The sequence below is a fragment of the Argiope bruennichi genome, chromosome 10 (genome assembly GCF_947563725.1).
Source record: "Argiope bruennichi chromosome 10, qqArgBrue1.1, whole genome shotgun sequence".
NCBI classification, from domain to species: domain Eukaryota; kingdom Metazoa; phylum Arthropoda; class Arachnida; order Araneae; family Araneidae; genus Argiope; species Argiope bruennichi.
The window spans coordinates 8249926-8272169 of NC_079160.1; the positions used below are offsets into that span (position 1 = coordinate 8249926).

The window sequence follows — 22244 nt, forward strand, 5'->3', positions numbered from 1 at the left end:
ACGTAGTCGCAAGTGCACTAAATAAATGGTAAGACAAAAAGAAAAGAAATATTCTCTAGAATGTCAAAAACAAGACATGCTTAAGTGTATCTCATCATTGCATACAGCAGTGATCCTATTCAATCACCATGCATTGGACACAGTGTAATGGTTCAATGTGTTTCAAAGCAATGGGAGTTTTTCTGCAGGTATACTCAACAGAACTGGAGAACGTACCCGAGTTCGGCGGATTTCAGGAATGGTTGCATTCTTTTGAGCTCACCAAAGGAAGGAAAATCACAAGAAATCCTTTGCGTGAAAAAATAATGGCCGTACTGAAGGTAATAGACACTTGATATTGAAGAAATGCTTTAAAAAAAAAAGAACGAACGAACAAATTTCGAAATATTTTAACTCAATCCTCAGTCTATAGGTTTAAAAATTATCCTTGTCACAAATTTACAAATGTATAATTTTGCAGTGTGTCTTTTATATTTAATCTCTTTGTTTTATATACTTGTTATTGTATACTTTCATTTCAAGAATTTTGAGAATTTTTATAGGGCGAGCCACTGCCTTTTTGCAGAAATAATAATATAAAAAAAATTTAAAAAAACTTCCAGAATTATTTAGAAGCATTTCTGTGCTAGTTCAGAAATCAACAAAAAACGGATCTTTTCATACTATGGCCCGTACTCACGATAAGCTTAAAATAGTGATAAAAAAATTATGACTTGCGACACATTTTACAATAAACCAGAATCAGATTAAAAGGAAGTCTTTAGGAATGTAATAATGATTCATTGCAAAGTACTAAAGAAATTTTGAAAAAAAAAAGTATCTTTTGGGCCATTATTGAATTTTACTATAAAGTGTATAGAACTATCAAAACAATTTTTTGCCATTTCTTAAAAAAATTAATACATCACTGCCTTAAGTTAAAGTTCACTCGCCTTCTTGGAGCCTAACTATCCACATTTCAAGATAATATAGAATTAATAAAATTCCCTCTGGATAATTCTACCTAACCAATGCTTTTCATAATAATATCCTATAAAGATTCTATCATGAGAGCAACCTAACTTGAAATACCCGACCTGAGATGTTGATTTTGTTTTGATAGAAAATACATCATAATAATCCTATCTGATTTTTGCACATGCGAAAATCTTCTCGAGTTTAGATTGGTTTAGTTATATTAAAGTTTTAAGAATGCACTCTTGAATCTCTGATATTGCCAATTCATTGTCAAATAATCAATATTTTGGTGACAAAAACTAGTTGACAAACACTACTAACTTGGCGTTATAATGATAATTCAACAACGTTACCAAAAATCTTATAAAACAATCGATTAAGCTGCAAAGATTGTCTTAATAGCATGTTTTTCCAACCTGATTTTCAAAATCCTTGAGGTTTTAATTTTTTTTTTTTTTTTTTTGGAACAAAGGAATAGGGACATTAATGGTGGGAAAGTGTAAATCGGAAGAAAAAAAACTAGAATAGGTAAAAGGAACAGATAAACAGATACTACACTAACCAATGCACTTTCTTGATTTCTTTCTATGATGGGGTATTTGTCTAAGTTCTTATCCGAAATAATCACCTAGTACAAATTTATTGCTCTTTGTATTCTACCTTTGTAATTATGTTTATTCGCTGACACGGAAATAGGTAATTAAAAAGTATTAATATGTTGTCTGAATTCGGTTTTCCTTCTTCAGAGTATGGTTAGGAATCAAATTCTTTTAAAGATACCTATATTTCCCTTTTCTAAGTCTACATGTGTCAAAGAAATCCCTATCAAAATTTCATTATGAAATCAAAATTCATAATAAAATAAATTATTCATTATTTCGGTCTCTTTCGCTTTTTTGTCTCGATGTAGACCGATGTATCTCGTCGCTTCTTACTTGGGTATAAATTATGCCTGCCGGGACGGAATAAATCGAGTTTTAAAAAATACAAAATATATAATGTAACACATAATTTTTGTTTGAAAGCAGATTGCAGTTTCGAAGACAGTGAAGAGACTTTCGATTTTTAAGTTCGCTTTATTTCCATCCTGGGAGGCAAAAGCAGCTCGGACAAGGCACGTCCGCTCACAGCTCGTTACAAGAGCAGAAGAGGGGGAAAATGGAGAAATAAATTATTCCTGGTCTTTTATAACATGAGATATTGATAGGGAAAATATCTTTTCACATTGCTTATATACTATTAAGATTCTGATAGGGATTTCTCACACATGTCGATTCTGATAAAGGAAACACAGAGATCTTTTAAAAGAATGTGCTTGCTAGACATTTTTCTATCCCTTCATGCGGAGCGTGTGAAAGTGCATATGTAAGCATTTTTCAAAGCTTCTTTTGAATTAATTAAATAGAAAAAGGGTAATGAGAAATCAGGAAATAAGAAAAAGAAGTTAATATGGACTAAATTGAACTGAAAGTTAGGAAATTAATTAAATTTAAATTAGATTTTAAAATATCATTACACAAACACACGCACACATACACACACATATATATATATAACAATTCTATAAAAAAAAGTCTTAACTTTATGAACTTTATGAGAATTAACTAATAAATGATATTCCTAGGGTTGCTTCCGAATCTACCGCACTCCTCTGCCTCCTGACGCTCTGGATCCCCTCCTGCCTCTCGGAAAGGACTCGGAAGGCCTGTTCGGTGGACTCCCCAAGAACAAGCCAACGAAAATCCTAGCGAGAGCCTACATCGTGAAGGTACTGAACTGTAACATTTCAATCTTTCCAATCAAATTAACAGTAACATTTCATCAAAGTTTATTGGACAATATTTGGTTTGAGCTGAGCGGAAAGACTGAATACTAAAAATGAGTTTATAAGCAGTCTCGTAAGAAATGGCTGAAAGTAAAATATCGAAGCGTTAGCTTGGTTCGAAGTGTACATTTTCAAAGGTAATTTGGAAATTAACTTATATTTGTGCATGTACGGGAAACAGGCAGGATAGCAGCACCATGAATGAAGGTTTATACCCAGTTGTTGATCAGACACTGACGAGAGAAATTTAAAGGCTGTGTTACAGTTAATACGTCCTTTAGATCAAATGAAATGTATCCATGTGGTATAGCGTTGCTCCAATGAGTTGGCGACCGAACCTTCTATATCAGACAAATTGGGACTTTTGTTGAGAGAGTAAAACATGAAACAAAGTGCGGGTAGTGGAGACATAATACGATTATGTTAAACTCGGTTCATTGTTGTTTTTTATCTCACAATATTAATATATCCTCAGCCGCATTCTCGTAGCTAAATGGAGTGAGATATAGGCAGATCATGCAAACTTTGATTCACGTCTGTCTCCAATTTTTAGAAAACGTATGTCTTCAATTTTTAAGTATCGCTGATTCTTAAGTGAAAGCCAACAACTCGTGGAATTCAGCCTATGATATACTTTTTGTGCGCAAGAAATCTTTCTGAAGCTGAGATTCATTTCGAACTGCGTGAGCCCTTCTTTAGTCAAACTTATTCCTAGGTTGGCTTGCCAGTACACAGCTGAACACATGAGAGCACATATTTTTCAGAGCTTTGTTAAAATGGTTTTATATTATCGTACCTTAGCCTTGTTTTGGCCCCGATTGATTGTCATCGTGCCTCTTAAGCAAGGGAAAACGTATTGAGATATTGTTATGGGCTTCATTTTCGTTTAAAAAAAAAGGACTACACTGTTATGGCAATTGCCCGAAATTGAATAATAGTTATGGCGAAAAATATGTGTTTTAAGACATTAACATTAAAGTTTTGTGTCGGCGAATATCTGCCATTTATCACCTTACGGAAAATGAATAGCTTTCATAAAATGCATTTTGATGACAAAATTTAACTCCTTTTTAATAACACAACACGATCAAAGTTGATCCTAAATACGAAAAACAGAGTTTTCTGAATATCTTCTGTTATTAAAGTAAACCAAATACCAAATCAAACTATTCTATTAGGTACAATTCTAACCTAATTTGACAAGAAAATGGAATAAAATTTTATTTAAAAAAACCCTAAAACTAATGACAACACTTCTAATTTTATGACATCGCAGCCATTTGGCAATTTTCTTTTAGACACCTATGCTAAAGCAATGCGGTGGCTTCCGCAAAAAATACTATTAGAATCAGAGGTACATTTTACATTTTCAAGCACATCTTGACATATTTACATAACTATTTGAAAATGTACAGCAACTCATAAGCCACCTATACGTTGTGCAAATCTTTCTCGCGTTTACTGAATATTATTATTTAAATAGATTTCTCTTTATAAGAACTCTGAAAGAATAAATAGCACAAAATAGACTGTAATCGCAGAGTTTGAATTAATCAGTTATAATGCACGAGTGCTGTGTGATGAATTCGCTCAACTATAATAAATGAGGCTTAAACAATATGCGAGAAAATTCGTTGCAAATCCAGATTATGGTCTTATTGTAATTCAGGGCTAGTTATGGAATATCTCACTGTTATCTAATCAATCTCAGAAATTCAATGTCTAAAACATTTCTAGAACTCAGCCACTGTGTCATCTCTTTGTCTCCAGCGATTACCTTTACATCTTGGCTACATTTGGAAAAGCGACGAATGAAACTTTCGCAATTGCCTTCAATTGCTAACAGATGTATTTAGCGATGTTTGAAATTTAAATCGTGGATGGTGACGGCCATTGAATTAAAAACTTCAGATAGCCTGGCAAAAGGCTACATTAATATGAATTTATTTAATTAATGAAGCCTAATTATTTTTTATGTGATATTCGGAATTTTCGGCTGAATCTTCGAAAAGTGCGACTCTTGCAGGCTATAAACTTGGAACCTTCGAAAGTTACGAACACGACAGATCCTTATATTGTCCTGCAGCTGGGGAAGCATCGACTCAGTGACAAGGAGAACTACATCTCGAAGCAGCTCAATCCTGTGTTCAGCAAGTAAGCATTCACTGCGCATTTCGAGGTCTTATTTTAATATAAAAATAGAAAAAGTTTCTTTTATAAAATATTTTTAGTGGGGCTCAAATAGGGTTCGTGCATTGAAGAATTGTATTTTTAAACTTAAAGTCTAAAGTCAGTCTTGGATGTTATAATTCGACAAAAAAAAAAAATCAATTTTTTCAAATGCTCTATGGATTTTTAGATGAAACAATATGGCGACATATTTCTAAACAGAGGTCATATAATTATAAATTAAGGTAAACTACACAGTTTAGATTAATCGATTATTACGCGTAGCAAGGTTACTTATGCATATTGCAACAGTTTTGCACCTCTTTTACGCTCACGTTTTTAAAACCGGGCAGAGGAGGATGGAAATCTTTGTCCTGTTCGTAGTCAGTTCAAAAGGGTGGAAGTGATGCAAATTCAAAGTATAGCAGATGTGTGATGTGGTATCGGTCTTTGCTATAGTCTTTCTTCGTAGATCACTCTTCTTGCGAAACACTCCCCTGCAGGCCATGCAAAGATATGACAGAACATCCAGACACAATGTACTCAGATCTGTTTACTTTCTCAGCCAGTTCGAATTTGAATACAAAATAATAAAAAGAAAATAGGGGTGTTAGCGACGCAAAGAATCGAATTTTCACTTTTGTTCAGGTGCATATGTCATATCCATTTTCTGTTCCAAAAGTCCTTGAAACTCGTCTTTCTGCCGAAGAGGTAATCGGAGTGGCCATGATACGTTCTTCTATTTCCATTTCATTGAAAATTAGGATCAAGTGGCCGCGTGTGGAAAAAGACACATTCTCACTTACGCGTTTTCGCAAAAGAAGAAAGAAGGTGGTTTGAAATTTGCATGCATCAATGCCAATTACGTTAGAAAAACCAATTTACCAAACCATATTAATTCAAAATAATAACAGTCTGGTACATTGTCTTTTCAATATAAATTAATTTTTCAAATTAAGATTTTTCAGAATTTTAAACTAAATAAATGCACGACCCTCTCTACCTGTCTGATTGTACGGTTGTAAATACGATAACTCAAAATGTAAGAATCTACCGGTTCTAGTGATCAGCAATTCTCTTGAAGTCTTACGGACGGAAAAGCTTGCAGTCGGAGGTAAGATCAAAAACTTTAAAAAACGGTTTCCTCTGGATTGTTATCTCTAATGAACCTATCTTCTGCACCGTCATACCTTCTTCCATTCTGTAAACTAACGTCTAATAACAATGTCACGGTCAGCATGAAAGAAAAATGGTACCATCTGAAAGTGTACGATCAGTTTCTGACTAATGTAAGTCAGCAGAAGCCACTGGTTTGTTGAAAATTTACCAATTGTTACTTCGTTCATTGCTGAAATATAAGAGTGATATTGAATCTGTAGTTCAGAAAAATGACATTTTACGAATAAATAAAATGGATGTGAGAAAGATAAGGATGTGAGACAAAAGAATAGATAGAAAAGAATGAACGTGCGAGTGCACCATGCATTCATTCTTTTCTCCCTCACTGACAAATCATCAAAAGATTTTAAGAAGATCATACCAATAGCATACCGAATCTTTGGGAAAAAAATATTCATATGAACGGTTTATCCAATGAATGCTTGATTATCATCTTCCATATATATATATATATATATATATATATATATATATATATATATATATATATATATATATATATATACAATTTCTTTATATATATATATATACAATTTCTTTTTCCAATTCTGTTCAATGCGTCTATTTTTCTAAATAAAATGAATAAATAATATAGATTATGTCGTGCGATCTATTTTTTTTCTGGCGTCCTTGTATTAATTTTGTTACTTTTAAGATATTTTGGTTACACTCATAAATCAGATGCAGTGGCTTGGACCCAAAATGATCAATTATCAGCGGCGTCCATATTAAGTACTAACATCCCCCATTAGCGTAATAACCTCTTCCTCATTGTTCTTGGCTTCAGAAAGGCAATCTCAATTAGTGAAATAGAGATGCTGAATAGAATGCCTCAGGACACCTTCAGATAAGATAAATTTATTAATAGAAGATTTTTAAACACATTAGCGCTCAAACACCATAATTTTTTGATGTTTTAATTACTTCTACTTTTCGGTATTTTTATTACTATAAATATTATTGAACCATGAAATGATTTTTTTTTCCAATTCTGTTACCAGCAGACATCACAAGTACAAAAATAAAATTTCGTTTTATGAATCGACTTGTTGTTAATTGATTTCTAAAAAATACGGTCCTTGAGCATAATTTTACTACTAGAACTTCAAAATTCTAGTAGTTCGGAAAATAATAATAAAAAGAATGTCATAAAAAAAACAAGTAAATTTAAAAAGAAGTGTGTAAAAATTTGTTTATTGGTTTTTAGCTAATCATATCCGTTTTTAAGGACTAAAATTTACACGACAGTTTCAAGGGGAAAAAAATGTTCACAAGCCAAAACTTTTGAGCCTCAAATGCATTTTCAAAAAAAAATATCTCACAACGAGGGAATCAGCTCGAGCACTAAGATTAAAACTTAATGATTTGTTTGTAACAACTATTACAAATGAGCTTCACCAGGCTAGATAATAACTCAATTTTTGCAGGTGCTTCGAATTTGTTGCCAACTTCCCCATGAACTCCCTCCTGCGCATTCAACTATTCGACTGGAACCTAGTGGGGGCAGACGAGCTGATCGGGGAGACAGTGATCGACTTGGAGAATCGATATTACAGCAGGCATCGAGCCACTTGCGGACTCGCCCGATTCTACGAGACGTGAGCCACCTGCTGCCATTTTTTTCCCCCGTATTCAGAATAACTTCATGTTTCAAACCTTCCCGAGTTGATTTTTGGAATTCAAAAACTTAGGGAGTTAAAATATGGCATGTGAGCTGCTTCATACCAAATCTGTGAAATTTTAGTCAAAGGGCTCATAACGTATTACTTTGTTCTTTCCATTATATTAGTTTCCCATCAAATAAAAAAAATCTACATTCGAATGTGTTATTTCAATGATATATTCTTTTAAATCAAAGGAGTTTCTCATTTTATTTCTAAATTCGACATCCCCATAGATCAGTTTGGCTCTCGATCCAGGTACCCAAATAAGCTTTGTTAAATTCGACTCAATATTATAAATTTCAACCTTGTGATAGAATGTATTCATATTTTCTCTCAACGATATTTTAAACCACAAACTGATAATTTTTTTAAAATTTTTGATTGGATATGTTATATATATATATGCACGAAAAGTTGTGTAAAGGTATAATTATTGAAATGAATGTTTTGTTTTGACAAACATAATTTGAAATATTTTCCAAACTTGTTCATTCAGTTGTTATTGCAGTGTCAGTTGTTTACATTTTTTGCAAAAGGCTATCGTTATAAAATAATCTATAAAAGCATTTCAATAATTAAAAAAAACTGAGTCAATAACAGATTGTTATTATAATTTATAAATTACATATTTATATACGGCATTTAATTGCAATATAAAAACAAAATCAAAATAATAATGTTCATATATGGTTTCAAATTTGTTCGCTTGTTGTAAAGAAACAGAGCACACACTATTAGCATAATATACTCAACAACATTTGAATGATACCTCCACAATATTGGCCAGTGTTCAGAATATCGTTGAGATATCGTGTGCTCATAGTTAAAAATGCACATTTTCTGCTGCACACAATATTGATTGGTATATATGAAGAATAAAATTAAACCATCAGGCGTACTAATTCTATTTTTACTGTACCTAAAATTACAAAATCCCCAAATAGGGCCGCTAACAGTACATAAAGTACAATTTTTTTCTTTAATGAAGCAAATTTCTTAAATCTTCGTTATAATTTACTTAAATTTATTTGATTATGGGCATAATTATTATAATTTCGTGATCGAAAATCCTTAAGTAGTATGTAACATTTAATTTAAAGCTAAATTGAGCTTAATAGAATAATACCATTACCATATCTTAATTACTCCATTAACCGCTGGTGTTGCGTTGACGCAACGGTCAATATAAATAAATATTAAAAAATAACGATGAAACAAACTTTTGAATACATTACCGTTTTATGTTAAAGAATAGTTCTACTAACAAATCAGTGAAAAAATGGACTTAAATAAATTATTTTACACCTAATAATCGATGTTTAACTTTAAGCAATATTTTTGTTCAAATTTCCAAACTCCTTTTTTTTTAGAAAAAATAAAAATTAAAAACAAATTGGGTTTGGTTATGAAATACATAGGCCAAGGACACTCCTTGTCAGTACATTCACGACCTTCGTAATACAAGGCCTCACAACTCCCAACGCGTTCAGCCCGTGACGTCACGAGTTAGGATGAATTTTCAGGAAAATTCTAAAGGCAGCTGGTGTTTAAGAGTGCGGTTAGTCACGGTAGATGTTGGCTTAGCGAAGTGCGGGTAATGTGTTACTGGTTTTATTTAAAAGTTTTCTGATCTTTTTTTCATATTAATTTTAATTTATTGTAATAAAGATGCCTAGTGCGTGCTGTTTTCTTAATTGTGAAAGTAATTACACGAAAAATAGCCCCAATATTTCAGTATTTTCGTTTCCAAGAGATGAAAACACTAGAAGAGCATGGATCTCTGCAATAAAGCGGGACAATTTCGTGCCAACTAAATATAGTAAGGTAAGTTTGATTCTTTTTTGTACAGTTTTTAGTTAATTAATTCTCTTGAACTGTGAAACATTTAAAATTATGTATAACTTCCATTTCTGTCATTTTGTTTTCTCTACATTTAGTTGCTTATGCTTCCAATTACTTTGGTATTGTTTGCTTGAGCTAAATAAAAAATTTCTTTGTTTTATTGTTACTTCTCATAGTATTTTTTATAAATTTGTTCTTAATATTTAAAATGTTTTGTTTCTGTATCTTTTTAATTATACTTCATATATATTTTTTTAAAATTTGACTTAAGCCTAATATTTGTTTCATATATGTAGGTCTGGGCTAAACATTTTCCAGAAAATCAGTTTTTAACTGTTAGAGAAGCGTTTAATACCAGTACAGGAGAACTTATTCAAGTACCAATGGAGTATAAAAGGTAAGTTTTTTTAAAAAATATGTAATAATTATCACCAAAATCTTACAAAGTACTTAAGTGATTTACTGTTATTATACTCTTATAAAAAAAGTTTAAAATCATCTAATGAATAATAAAACTTAATTTTTTATTATATATATCATGGCTATAGATTGTAGCAAATTAAATTTATATTTTGTTCTAAAATATTATGTAAAAAAGTTAGATGTAGTTGTAAAACAATATGAATTGCATGCTCATATAGGTTTAGAAAATGTAGTTTTTATTTGTTTATCTATAAATCATCAGATTATATATAAAACAATTAATATTTATTATTTTTAAATATCATTAGTTATACACAATCTTTAATTATAAATGAATGCAACTTTTACAAAATATCTTAAACGTTTTAAAAAAAGTAATGAAAAGTTAACTGTTTTTAAATCAATTTTTCATACCTTGTAAAATCAATTGATTAATTCATGTAGAATATTGTATTACTTGAATGGTAGTAATAATAAATAATTATTTTAGATATTCCAACGCAATATTGAACTATTTATTTTGGATGAATAAATGTTTCTGTTGATTTTAAATTTTATTATTTAATAGTATGATTTTAATTAATACTGTCCAACATACATTAGCTTTCAGTTTATGCATTATAAAATTACTAATTTTTAATATTGTTAATCTTTTAATATTGTTATTAACTTTTATTTATAAATTTGTATTTTAACTTTATTTAATATTATAATTAATTTCATTTGTCTGTGTGAAATTTATAATAAAGTTAAGAAACAAAATGTATTTTGTTATTGTCTCTGAAAATAAAATGTTATGAATGAAATAGTGTGTGATTTTTTATTTGTGTTATCCTTTACTGTTACTTCAGATTAAGTATGAAATGTGAAATCAGATGTAATAAAAGCTAGTTTATTAAATTGTATGAATTACTAATATATTAAATGAAAACAATTCTTAATGTGAAAAAACAAGGTGTGAAAGTAATTCTTTTTTATCAACAGAATTAGTTGGTGTAAAATTTAAATCTGATATTAAATACATTAATGTTTTATTTGAAAGTTCATAAGTAATTTGAGAAGTAAACAATTATATGTTATTTATAAAATACATGTATTACCTGTCACTACAATAAAAAAAATCATCAAAAGCTTTAAAAAGTCTTTAATTTCAAGCTTTAAAAAATATTTTCAAGGAAAAAATAAAACGATTTTTAACAGCTTTTAATAAAATAAAAAAACTATTAAAACAAGAAAACTAACAATACCTCAATGTATATATTTAATAAATTTACATCTTAGAAAGTTTGAATGTTATTAAATGGTCAATACGCTATAGAGGACTTTTAAGATTTTCTATCATGCCGTTTCTTTTATTCACACGGGAAAAAATAAATCTTGAATTTTATGCAAGATTCATGTCTTAATATTAGGAATAGTAAGTTATTTTTAAGTGAATTTAAAATATACCTACACATCAAGGAAGAAAGCAGGATTCTGCTCACTGCAGGCAATCATCCTAATTGTGTGACGTCACAAACTAGTTGTGAGGCCTTGTATTACGGAGGTCGTGGTACATTCCACAAAGCAGGTGTTTTTGTGTGGGAGAAGGGGACAGTAAAAACAGGTGTTGCGTTCGCGCAACGTCAGCGGACTGTTATCCTTCTTGAAAGATTTCATTTCAGTACTGTGCGTCTTATTGGTAGCAACTTTTTTATCCTCTGTAGTTTAAAATGCGTAGAACAAGATATCTTACGTTAGCAGAAGCTTTGGAAAAAATTTTCGAAGGAAATTCCGATGACGAAGATGCAGATGAGACCGATATTGTTGTCATACCTCCAGAAACAGCAGATGCTAGTCATGAAGAAGAAGGTAATGAAAATATTTTAAATAACGATAATGAAATTTTACCTAGAGATACTGCAGGGGAAGTTAGATCCTCCCAAAAGTTCTGCTAAAAAAAAACTAAAACGGAAAAAGGAAGAATTACGATGGACAAGAAAGGAACCAATTGATTGGCCTCAACCAAAAAAAAATGAAGAAAAAGCTGCAATTGATCGTATCAAACAAATCACAGAAGATAAAACTAGTGCAGATATTTTCAATCTTTTTTTTTTCAGTATGAAGAAAACAAAAAGATACTTGTTGTTCGGTGGAACGACAACTCTGTTGTAACAACAGGGTCAACGTTTGGAAAAATTGAACCACTAAAAATTTTTTCTCGATACTCTAAAAATCAGAAGAAGAAAATATTAGTAGCCCAACCTCACTGCATTTAGCAATATAATCAGAAAATAGGTGGTGTAGATTTGTGTGACAATTTTGTTTCCAATTACAGAATTACGGTCTGTGGCAAAAGTTGGTGGTGGCCGATATTTTCACATTTCATCGATGTTGCACTAACAAATGCTTGGAGAATATCAAGATTTTCTGCAGAAGGAAGTAAAAAGTCACTGTTGGATTTTAGACGAGAGGTTGTGCTTCATCTGTTACAGACGCCCTTGGATAGTGAGATAAATAAGAAAAGATCAGCTACAGGATATCCGAGCAAATTAAACATTACAAAACCAATATTCGAAGGACATCTTATTGTTAAGTCTACAGACAGTAGAAGACTACGTTACAAGTATTGCCACAGCCAAACTATTTATCGCTGCAATGTTTGTGAAGTTGCTTTACACCACAATTGTAGTGAAGCATACCATACTTGAAATGTATATCACCTTATTCTTACACAATAAGCTTGTCAACTACATTTATTTGTTAGTTTTCAATAAATTAAAATTTTCAAATAAGTGTTTTGACTATTTTACACCCTTTAATAAGCTCACAAAAATTTCTAGTTTTTAAAACGTGAAGAAAATGCGGCGTAGTGCTCGGTGATAACGATCAACATTCGTACCTCTTTTCCGCTGACGTTCCGCCAACGCAACACCCCATATTTTTAAAGTTAAGAGCAATTTCCTTATTTTTACATTAAATTACTATTATATGGGGTCAAAATAATAACTTGTATTGTTTGCATCGAAAACAAATAATGATTTTGAGTTTTGGCGTTTAATGGGTTAATGCCATGAATTTAAATTTTGATTTATCGGCAGCGGTTGTCTGACGATAAGCTTTCTGCTTCATTATCGTTGGTTCCAGATTCGGAACCCGATTCCACATAAAATCTAACATGCATATAGATCTGCTGAATTTTAAACCTGGCATTGAAGATTTATATGCCCTTCAAGTGGTTTGATGCAGAATTTTTGAATGGTAGGCTACCGGTACAAGAGCCGGCCATACTATTCAAAAATTACCGTTCGCCCCAAAATAACTTCATTGCTGCTTCAAAACGGGACATTGTTATAATTAAACTGTCACTTAGTTGGATTTCCCATGATTATTCCTTTTTTAAATTTTTAATACTTCAGAACACGAATGTAGTTTTGTGAATGGTTTTTAGGACGGGTCCAAACGCGTGGCGGGACGCGCTGAAACCGAGCGAGATCTTGCAAGGAATGTGCCGGGAGAGTCGGCTGGATGGACCGCATACCGAGGACAGGAGCGTCCGTATAGGGAAGGTAGTCTATGAGTTCGAAGATAAGTTTAAAGGCAAGTTGAAGGCATTTTTTTTTCTCGCTTTCTTTTCTTTAATCTGATTTGTTTCGTTTGAAATCGCTGCACAATATTTTAAGGTTAACGAAAAGAAATCAATTTTGATTTTCGAAGTGATTAGTCAATTTCGATCAATCGAATTTCCTTCCTTTCTTGAGTACAAAGCTTAGAAGAAGTATCTTCAAAAGAACCGTCTCTCCCGATTCGAATTACGTCTGCGAACATAACAGGTATGAATAAGATAAAAATGCAACATGAACAAATGCTCGAATATGAATAGCATATAATAATGTTAGAATTATAGAAACCGTTAAGCGTTTATCTATTCGTGTGCATGTGACTTACCAACATAACAAGCTATAAAGATGAAATATGGCGCCAGGTATGATTAAGACTGAAGTTTCCAGGCAGCTAATTTTAAATTTGTGTCAAAGTGACTATCATGTAATAGGCAGTGAAAAAAAACTTAGGTCTAATCGAAAAAAATTTCGATTAGGTCTTTTAACTCTTCAAATTAATCAAAATGTTAATTTTAATTAATTTAAAGCGTTTAAAGACCTAATCGAAAATTTTCATTATCCTTACTTAGAAGAAATTGGCTTTGATAACAAGCGCTCGCAGCCGGCCTAAAAGTATTATCTTGAGAGAATGAAGTAAGCACTGCACCAAAGGCTGAGCAGAGAGCTAAAGCAGAGCTTTCCGTTGAAAATAAATGATATAATACCACACAAATAGATCTCGATTCACAGCTTGATCTATTAAATGAAGAATAATAACTTTATTTTGTTTAGAACGCCATAACAAGCAAAGAAACGAATCGAATAATTTAATAATTACAAGTTGCACGAGTGTTTACACACACACACACACAATCCAGTTCTTTTTTTTTTTTTTTTTTTTTTTTTTTTCTATTACGAAGCCAAATTTTCGTTTCAACGAAAGGGTGCGATTTCACATTTTAACCCTTTGCACTCAGAAATGTAATCCGATGTATAAGTACTCACCTCATTCAACTGTTTGCTTATTGTTCGGAAATATGAATATATATAATTATTTTAAGTTCAATTTCCCAAAAAAATTAAGCTACATCTCCTTACCCTTCTGTAGATATTTTTAACAATCAAAATTGAAAAATGAATAAATAAAGCATCAAAATGTGGCACCGTCTCAAATGGTGCTTGGAAGACACCATCCGAAATACAAAGGGTTAAAATATTATGCAGAAATGAGATTTGTCCAGCCTTATTCAGAAACTGAACAAGTTTCTCGCATAATAGAAGCAATTAAAATAGGATTTTAATGAACTACTGAATGAATTCGCGCTGCAAAGAATCTGAAAGCTTACAGGAGCAAGACAAGAAGTTCCGATTTAGTTTCAAAAATGTTACAAATTTTAAAAATAAGAAAGTGTTGCAGTTAAAAAAAAAATATTTAATATTAATTTGCAGCAAGAATTTCTGTGTGAGGAATGGAAATCGATTAACCATGGAAATAACTTCACTTTTTATTTTAACGTGCACTGTTTTCCATAGCCATGATTGGAAACCATATTCTGGTCCTTTCTTACAATTAATTAAAATTCGCATTATTCTATAGTAAAAACCACATCTTGATTGTAGCAAATTCTACCGAAGCTCTGCTTCCTGGATATATTGAATTTCAAATTTCCCCAAAAAATTATTTGCAGAAAAGTAATTTTTGGATGAATAATTAATTTTCCTAAAATAGCTTTTCCTTCTATGAACACAATGATTCAAAACGGTTCCAACCTAGACCGATGCAGTCTATTGTGTACAGTAGAATTGGAGAATACTATCAAATTTTGAATGCAATTTGTGCACGGGAAATCTGTGCACCTCTGCGTCCGTTAGTTCAAAAGCATAGAGAGATGTCTCACTTCTTCTCCTTCAGGAGAGAACTTCCTTGTTCTCCTTGGTAAGCGCATTGTTAATAACTGTATCCTCTTTATGGATATTTCCTAAACTTTTTTCCCTTCCTAAATCAATGGGATTCTTGCATACTTGCAAGGAAATTCGGCATATGACCTTCAAACCAGAATTGTTTCATTCCGAGTTTATTAACTGGAACACTTGTTTGCAGTCTTGTCACAAAAGTTTTTTGAACATTTTCAAAGTTTGAACAAAACAGACCAGAAAGAAATTTATCAAAATAAATGTTAGATTTTCTTCACTAGGCTGTAAGGCACAAAAAGCTCAAAACGGGTCAAACTGTATTAGTGTGCAAGAATCATATTGATTTAGGAAGGAAAAAACAGTTTAGGAAATATCCATAATGAGGATACAGTTATTAACAATGCGTTTGTCAAGAACAATCAAAACTTTCGTTTCCAAAAAAACAGGTGAGGATTTTTTTTTTTTCCACGTTTGAACTACTGACATGATTTCAGCCTCGTTTGTTATCTAAAATTTCACCCTGCCCGTCGAGCGGAGCGTGCGTTCCAGTCTCGCACGTAATGAACTGGAATGCGCGCTTCCGTTATTAGCAGACCATGGGAAGGGATGGAGGGATCCGCTTCGAAGAACCAGGATGTTTCCACTCTTTTCAGGAGATTGCTTTATTTTGTTTTGTTTTTGCGTGTGTGTGTGCTTTGTTGAACTTGATTTGCTTCATATTTATAAAAGAAGGATTTAGTAATTCGCTCTGGACGCACCAGAGTTCTGAAATATTTCGCGTGCCCTCGTTTACAATAAACGTGATTAGGTTAGTTAATCGAGAACACTAAATTAAATTTTCATTTCATGTGTATGTGAGTAGCGCAAACTGGGGGCGAATTCGAGAAAACATTGATTATATGGCTTTATAAATATGAAATATAACAGTAGAAAATAATTAAAATTAAAATGCTTTTATTTGTTACTCGAAAAAAGAAAATAAGTTTTGAAAAAATTGAGGAAGTGAAGTCGGAATCGTGTGACACTGATAGCTCTTATTCTCTGAGAGATGAAAATTCGTAATAACTAAAAATTAATGTATTTAAAGGATGTATTTTAAATTCATTAAAATTTAAAATACATCAAGAATTTGATTGAAATTTCAGTCTTTTTAAAGTGTTTATGTCAAAGCCATGAACTTTTGTGTTTTGACCACATATTTTTTAAGGAACAACTTTTTATTTTAAGCCTTACTTAAAAGTACCATTTAAATCTGGCTTGTATCTTCGTAATATGATATTTTTTCTGATGGTATTCAAAAGAACGTGGAAAATGTAACCCAAATAGAAAGTATTTAATATAAGTTAAAAGTAAAAATTAAAAATATTTAATAATTAATTGAATAAATTAAGCTATTTCGATTAATTAAAACATTTCTTGGATTCCTTAGGATTATTTTGTAAAGAAACTTAAATGCTTGTTTTAAAATAAAGTTGGAAAAATGGATGATAAAATAATTCGGTAAATAAAGGGTTAATATTCTAATAAAAGATCCTTTTTAAACATTCTTTGCTATTTTCATTATTTTTAACAAATGATTGGATTTTATTTTTTGAAAATAATCGAAATTCCACCTATCACTGATTGAGCTAATTTCTGATCCTAAAAAATTCATGTTTTTTCATCTAAGAACAGACTTCGCATCTTTAAGTTAAAAGAAATTATTTTTGGATCAAGATTTTGATAAATTTGCTGGTGGAGATATTCTCATCAAAATGTAATTTTTAACACATTTATTGTTCATGTGTGCTCAGGAATTTTTCCTGGTTTGTCGATAAATTTTTCGGAGGAGAGAATATTCCCACTTTTTATTGTAGCAATTGAAAATTGTTTTTCTTTTTTATTCTCTTTAGAGCGTCTGTAGATAATAATAATAAGAACAAAGCCTTTTTCTTGTTCTTCAGATGACCACGAGAATATGGCTTTGGCTCTCCTCCACCGCTGGAAGGACATATCCCCGTCGAAATACCCGCTGGTGCCGGAACATGTGGAGACGCGAATTCTGTACAATCCCAAGAAACCACTGGAGCCCCAAGTGAGAACTTAGCATATTTATATTAACGTCCCGTTTTAATCATTAACATATAGGCCGCAGCATTAAGGCTATTTTGGGACGGACCTCGTACTTTTGAATCACGGTCAATTGACGAGGAAGACACCTGAGTTGGCACCCCTCTCCCAAATTCCACAGCACACCAGTGGGAGGACGTTTGACACCGACGGATTTAGCGTGCAGCAGGTCCACTTACACGACGGTTCTTCGTTGGAATCAGGTCTCGAACATGAAACTCTCCAGTTCCGAAGCCAAGATCTGACCACCAGGCCTCCGCGACCCCACTGCAAGTGAGAGAGCTTTGAAACATTAGCTATTTTTAGACATGCCAAATGGAATCTAATGTGAATTGAATTAAATTTTCACACTAATTTTTTGTGGATATGAAAATAACATTTTCATTGTCTTGATCTAAATTACAGAAGGTTGATAAAAATCAGATTTTCCTAACAATACGTGACTTAATTTAAAGGAAATCTGGATTAAAGGGGAAAAGGGATGAAAGGATCATCCATGGATTAACCATAATTCGTAAGGAAAGAACAACGTGTAAAAGGCCATTTTTAAGTCGCGATACACTGTCTATGATCATGCCTCATTCAGTATTGCTTATTAGACTGTCATAGTATTTGCCCGATTCTGATTGAAATTGATTGTCTGATGACAAATAGGAGTAACTTCTTGTAAACAAAAGGAAGCTTAAAGTTCTATTTGCAACTTATAATTGCTACTGCTAACTCTCCTTGGTTGCAGGAGCACCATTTTATTTCACAGCGGATGTCGTGAAGCGTCTTCTGTGTTTACTTCGCTTTATTTTATCATACGGAATGTACATGAGAAGGAAGAGTGCAATGCAGGAATACATATTTACAAAAGCCCAGCGAATAACACAACACTATAGCAAGTCGCAAACTGAATACGATGATGGTAAGTATCAACATCAGACCTTTGGTGTCCGAGCAAAGAAGAGGTGTATTTAAAATAAGTGCTCAAAGACTTGCCGCCGGCCATTATACATGTTTCGAATGTTATTACAGCATTATGAATTTGTTTCCCATTTATTCTATGTTGCACAACTTACGCATTTCTTTTACTTAATTCATTGACAAAGAGCACCTTGCAGCGATCATTCTTTCTACTTGCGATAAAAATAGGGCTTTCTTATATGATGGCTATATCAGCGAAATTTTTTTCCCGTTGTTTCAGAAGTACACTTTCTAGTAATTCTCATTTTTTTTCTGGTTGATTCTCACAAATACATTTCAAAAATGGAATAGAAAGCAGAAAGGCAGTGAAAGAATACTGCTGCCTTTCTACTTTCTCATAAATACTAAATGCAGAGAGAAAGTAACATAATTATCAAACAATGCGATTCGAAAATACAGTTGAACGCATGCATTTCGATGCGTCCTTTTTTGGAATTATGTCCACACAGAAATGCAGTGAGAGATATGAATGTGAAATCTGAAATGTGATCTTTAAACTAAAATAACAAATTTGTATCCTATTTTGGACGAAAAACGACTTTATCCGTCTATGCAGGTGAGTGTGAATGCGATCGTTCAAAGGCGCAGCAACTTAGATGGCTGGAATACGTTTTTATCGTGGATCGTGGGAAATGTAGATTTTTCTACATTTTAGGCGCACTGCGTTGAAGAGATCATTATCTATTGATGCATATCTATGTATGTGAACACAACTGCTCATGAACAAGTTTATCAAACTATCGTTGACCTTAATTAGAGCTCAGTAATAAATTTTGGCGCCATCTATTAAAAAGAATTGCAATAAAGGAGCATTTCTGATTCGCAACACTGTATTGTAAAACGCTCTATGCAAGAAAGTCGGGCACTCCTACTAAAATCTAATTTTGCCGTGGGCATCTGTCATATGCCCACGCTGTTTCCGTCTCTACTTTCTGTTCGTAGTTGCCTTCAAAAACTGATCTTGAAGTTATGCTTTCAAAGCCAGGGATTGAACATAAGTGTTGCAGTTCATGCAAAGTTTCTTTCTTTCCCTCAGGGTCAGCTGGTGATGTGGCTGGACATGTTTGCTGAGGACACTGTGCCGCCGGCTATGCCGAGAGATATTTCCATGCGGAAGCCGGAAAGGTTATTATGGTGTTTGGTATAGTTAATGTGAGGTCTCAGTAATGAGCAAGGGTTTTTTATACTCATACTTCATGTCTAAGTATTCTAAGATTTCTACACAAGTTCTCAGTCATTTCTTTGCTATTTGGGGAGGGGATTCTTACAAGTGCATATTTGTTGCAGTTACGAACTTCGCGTCATCATCTGGAACACGGACGAGGTGATCCTGGCGGACGATGCCTTCTTCACTGGTGAAAAGATGTCGGACATCTATGTGAAAGGGTGAGAGCCGTCTTTTCTGTCCTTTCTCATGAAATACAACCAATTCTGCGTTCTGAATGCAGTATTCTCCTCCCTCCCTTTTTTTCTCTCGCATATGACAGAGAAAGCACATATAAAAAAAAGTCTACCGTTTAATTAAAATGATCCTCCATGGAATTGGTAGCGGTTTTCGCTATATCTAGATTTCTATTTGTCTGTTTGTTAGAACGATTAATGAAAAACTCAACCAATCGGAGAAGTTAAATTTGGCATGCCGTCTTTACATCACAAAGTTTCAACTAAATCTGCCAAATATTCTGTCTGATATTACGAATTTGGTCTTAACCTTAAGATTGCGGATCCGTAATGAATTCTGTATCTATTCCGTCACGACGAAGAGATTCGAAGTGTATCCCCAGGTCTGCTTATAAGTTTATTAGTTGAGATTTTACTAAAAAGCTCAAAAAGAGAATTGAATGAAAAAGATATTAAATGGGGTAAGATATGAAAGATGAAGAAAAGATGTTAAATTTGGGAACTATTGATGAAATCGGTGTGATTTTAATTTAATTCAAATATGTTAGATAATTAAACAGTGAGTTGTATTTCTTTTTGAATTGGAATCTAAAATCTCTATTATATTTCAGCTGGCTAACGGGAAAGGAAGACGCTCAAATGACCGACGTTCACTACAGGTACACTGAAAGGCATTTTTCATTTTTAACTGTTAATTCAATAAAATAACAATTTTCTAATATTTTTCATTTTAATATCGCAAAACAAAACAGATGCCTTATTTCCATTGCCAACTGCTACGATTGACTCAACTTTTATTTTTCAACTAGTCACCTTAGGCGACCATTTGGTTTGCCGAGATGAATAGTTGATAAATATTTCAATTGAATATTCTGCTCTACTTGATCTTAATGTATCACTTAGCAAAACATTTACCAGATTTCTAGTGAGCATGTAACTCGTACTATTTCAAAAACTTACACCATTCTGTTCGTAGTTCAAATAATTTCCTTAATTTTTGGTAAATATTTTTAATTACCCAGATATTTCTGAGATCAAATGGATGCATTCTTCGTCATTACTTGATTTTAAAATGAAGCCTTAAATAGCAGTGGAACGAAATTTCAAAAACTATTAAAATATAAAACCTACTCAAGATGAAAAAGAAGCCGAAGATTCATATCCTGATTATCAGTAATGGGAAGAAAGGCAGAATGAATTATTAATGACAACGATTTGAGTTTCCCCTCACGATGAAATATATTGTTATAAAATACACTAAAAATATTTTATAAAAAACTGGTTGAAAACAGAAAAAAAAAAAGTTATGACAAAAAAAAATTGGTGTGATGGAAAAGATAATTTTGTGCATTTTAAGTAGATGTAAAAAAAATGTCCTGTAATTTTATAAGAGGTTTTTCGATTATTAGCTACAGGTAAAAAGATTTGGCTTAGAGAACCCAAAGGTATACAAATCCATCTTTATTAGGGGCAGCGGTTGCTTGGGGTAAGGTCTCGGCTTCGGAATCGGAGGGTTTCAGGTTCAAAATCCGATTCCACCGAAGAACCATCGTGTAAGCTGTATGATGCACGTTAAATTCGTCGGGGGAAGCATCCTCCCGCTGGTGTGATGTGAAAGCTTGGAGAGGGGGATGCCAGCTTAGGTGTCATCCTCGTCATCTAACTGCGGTTCAAAATTAGTGATGCTTTAAAACATAAACTAAATAACTATATTATAACTAAATAGCTAGTAATATAACTAAACTAAAACTATTGTTATTAGTTTTACATAGACCGAGAAATTCTCCTCAACACGCTTCAGACTTACAAAGAAATTGTGCACACGAATGGATGAAATGAGCGTGCACTAATGTTGAGTCTTTCAGATTTCTGATTAAAATCCGTTTGCTGGTATCCGTAGGAACACGAAAGCATCCACGTTTTTGTTCGAATTGCAGATGCCTGTCGGAATCTGTATCAAATCCCCCAAATCTTTGACAACCTATTAACCTTGCTAGTCCTGGGTTGCCGTAATTGAGAAATGGTATAAGCGACCATTTTCATATCAAAGATGTTTATCTATATCAACGATGGAAAAAATGATTCAAATTGCTCAATTTTTCAGCCCTCTATGATGGCGCGTAAAATAAAAGATATTAAGTAAAAGAAAGGGTTGAAAGAAAAACATTTCCAGAGGGAAAGAGAAATTGCTCTATTTTTATCTACCCTCTC

General features: G+C 32.6%; 1 protein-coding gene across 1 annotated transcript in view; it reads left to right on the forward strand.

Annotated features, from left to right (window-relative positions):
* LOC129988996 (otoferlin-like) overlaps nucleotides 1-22244 on the forward strand; it is a 79927-nt gene that overhangs the window by 47656 nt on the left and 10027 nt on the right. The window contains exons 24-32 of the mRNA XM_056097296.1: nucleotides 189-320; nucleotides 2582-2725; nucleotides 4809-4936; nucleotides 7558-7728; nucleotides 13490-13610; nucleotides 17458-17628; nucleotides 19669-19757; nucleotides 19920-20018; nucleotides 20645-20692. Of these exons, the coding sequence (XP_055953271.1) occupies nucleotides 189-320; nucleotides 2582-2725; nucleotides 4809-4936; nucleotides 7558-7728; nucleotides 13490-13610; nucleotides 17458-17628; nucleotides 19669-19757; nucleotides 19920-20018; nucleotides 20645-20692 (1103 nt within the window). The remainder of the gene's footprint in view (nucleotides 1-188; nucleotides 321-2581; nucleotides 2726-4808; nucleotides 4937-7557; nucleotides 7729-13489; nucleotides 13611-17457; nucleotides 17629-19668; nucleotides 19758-19919; nucleotides 20019-20644; nucleotides 20693-22244) is intronic.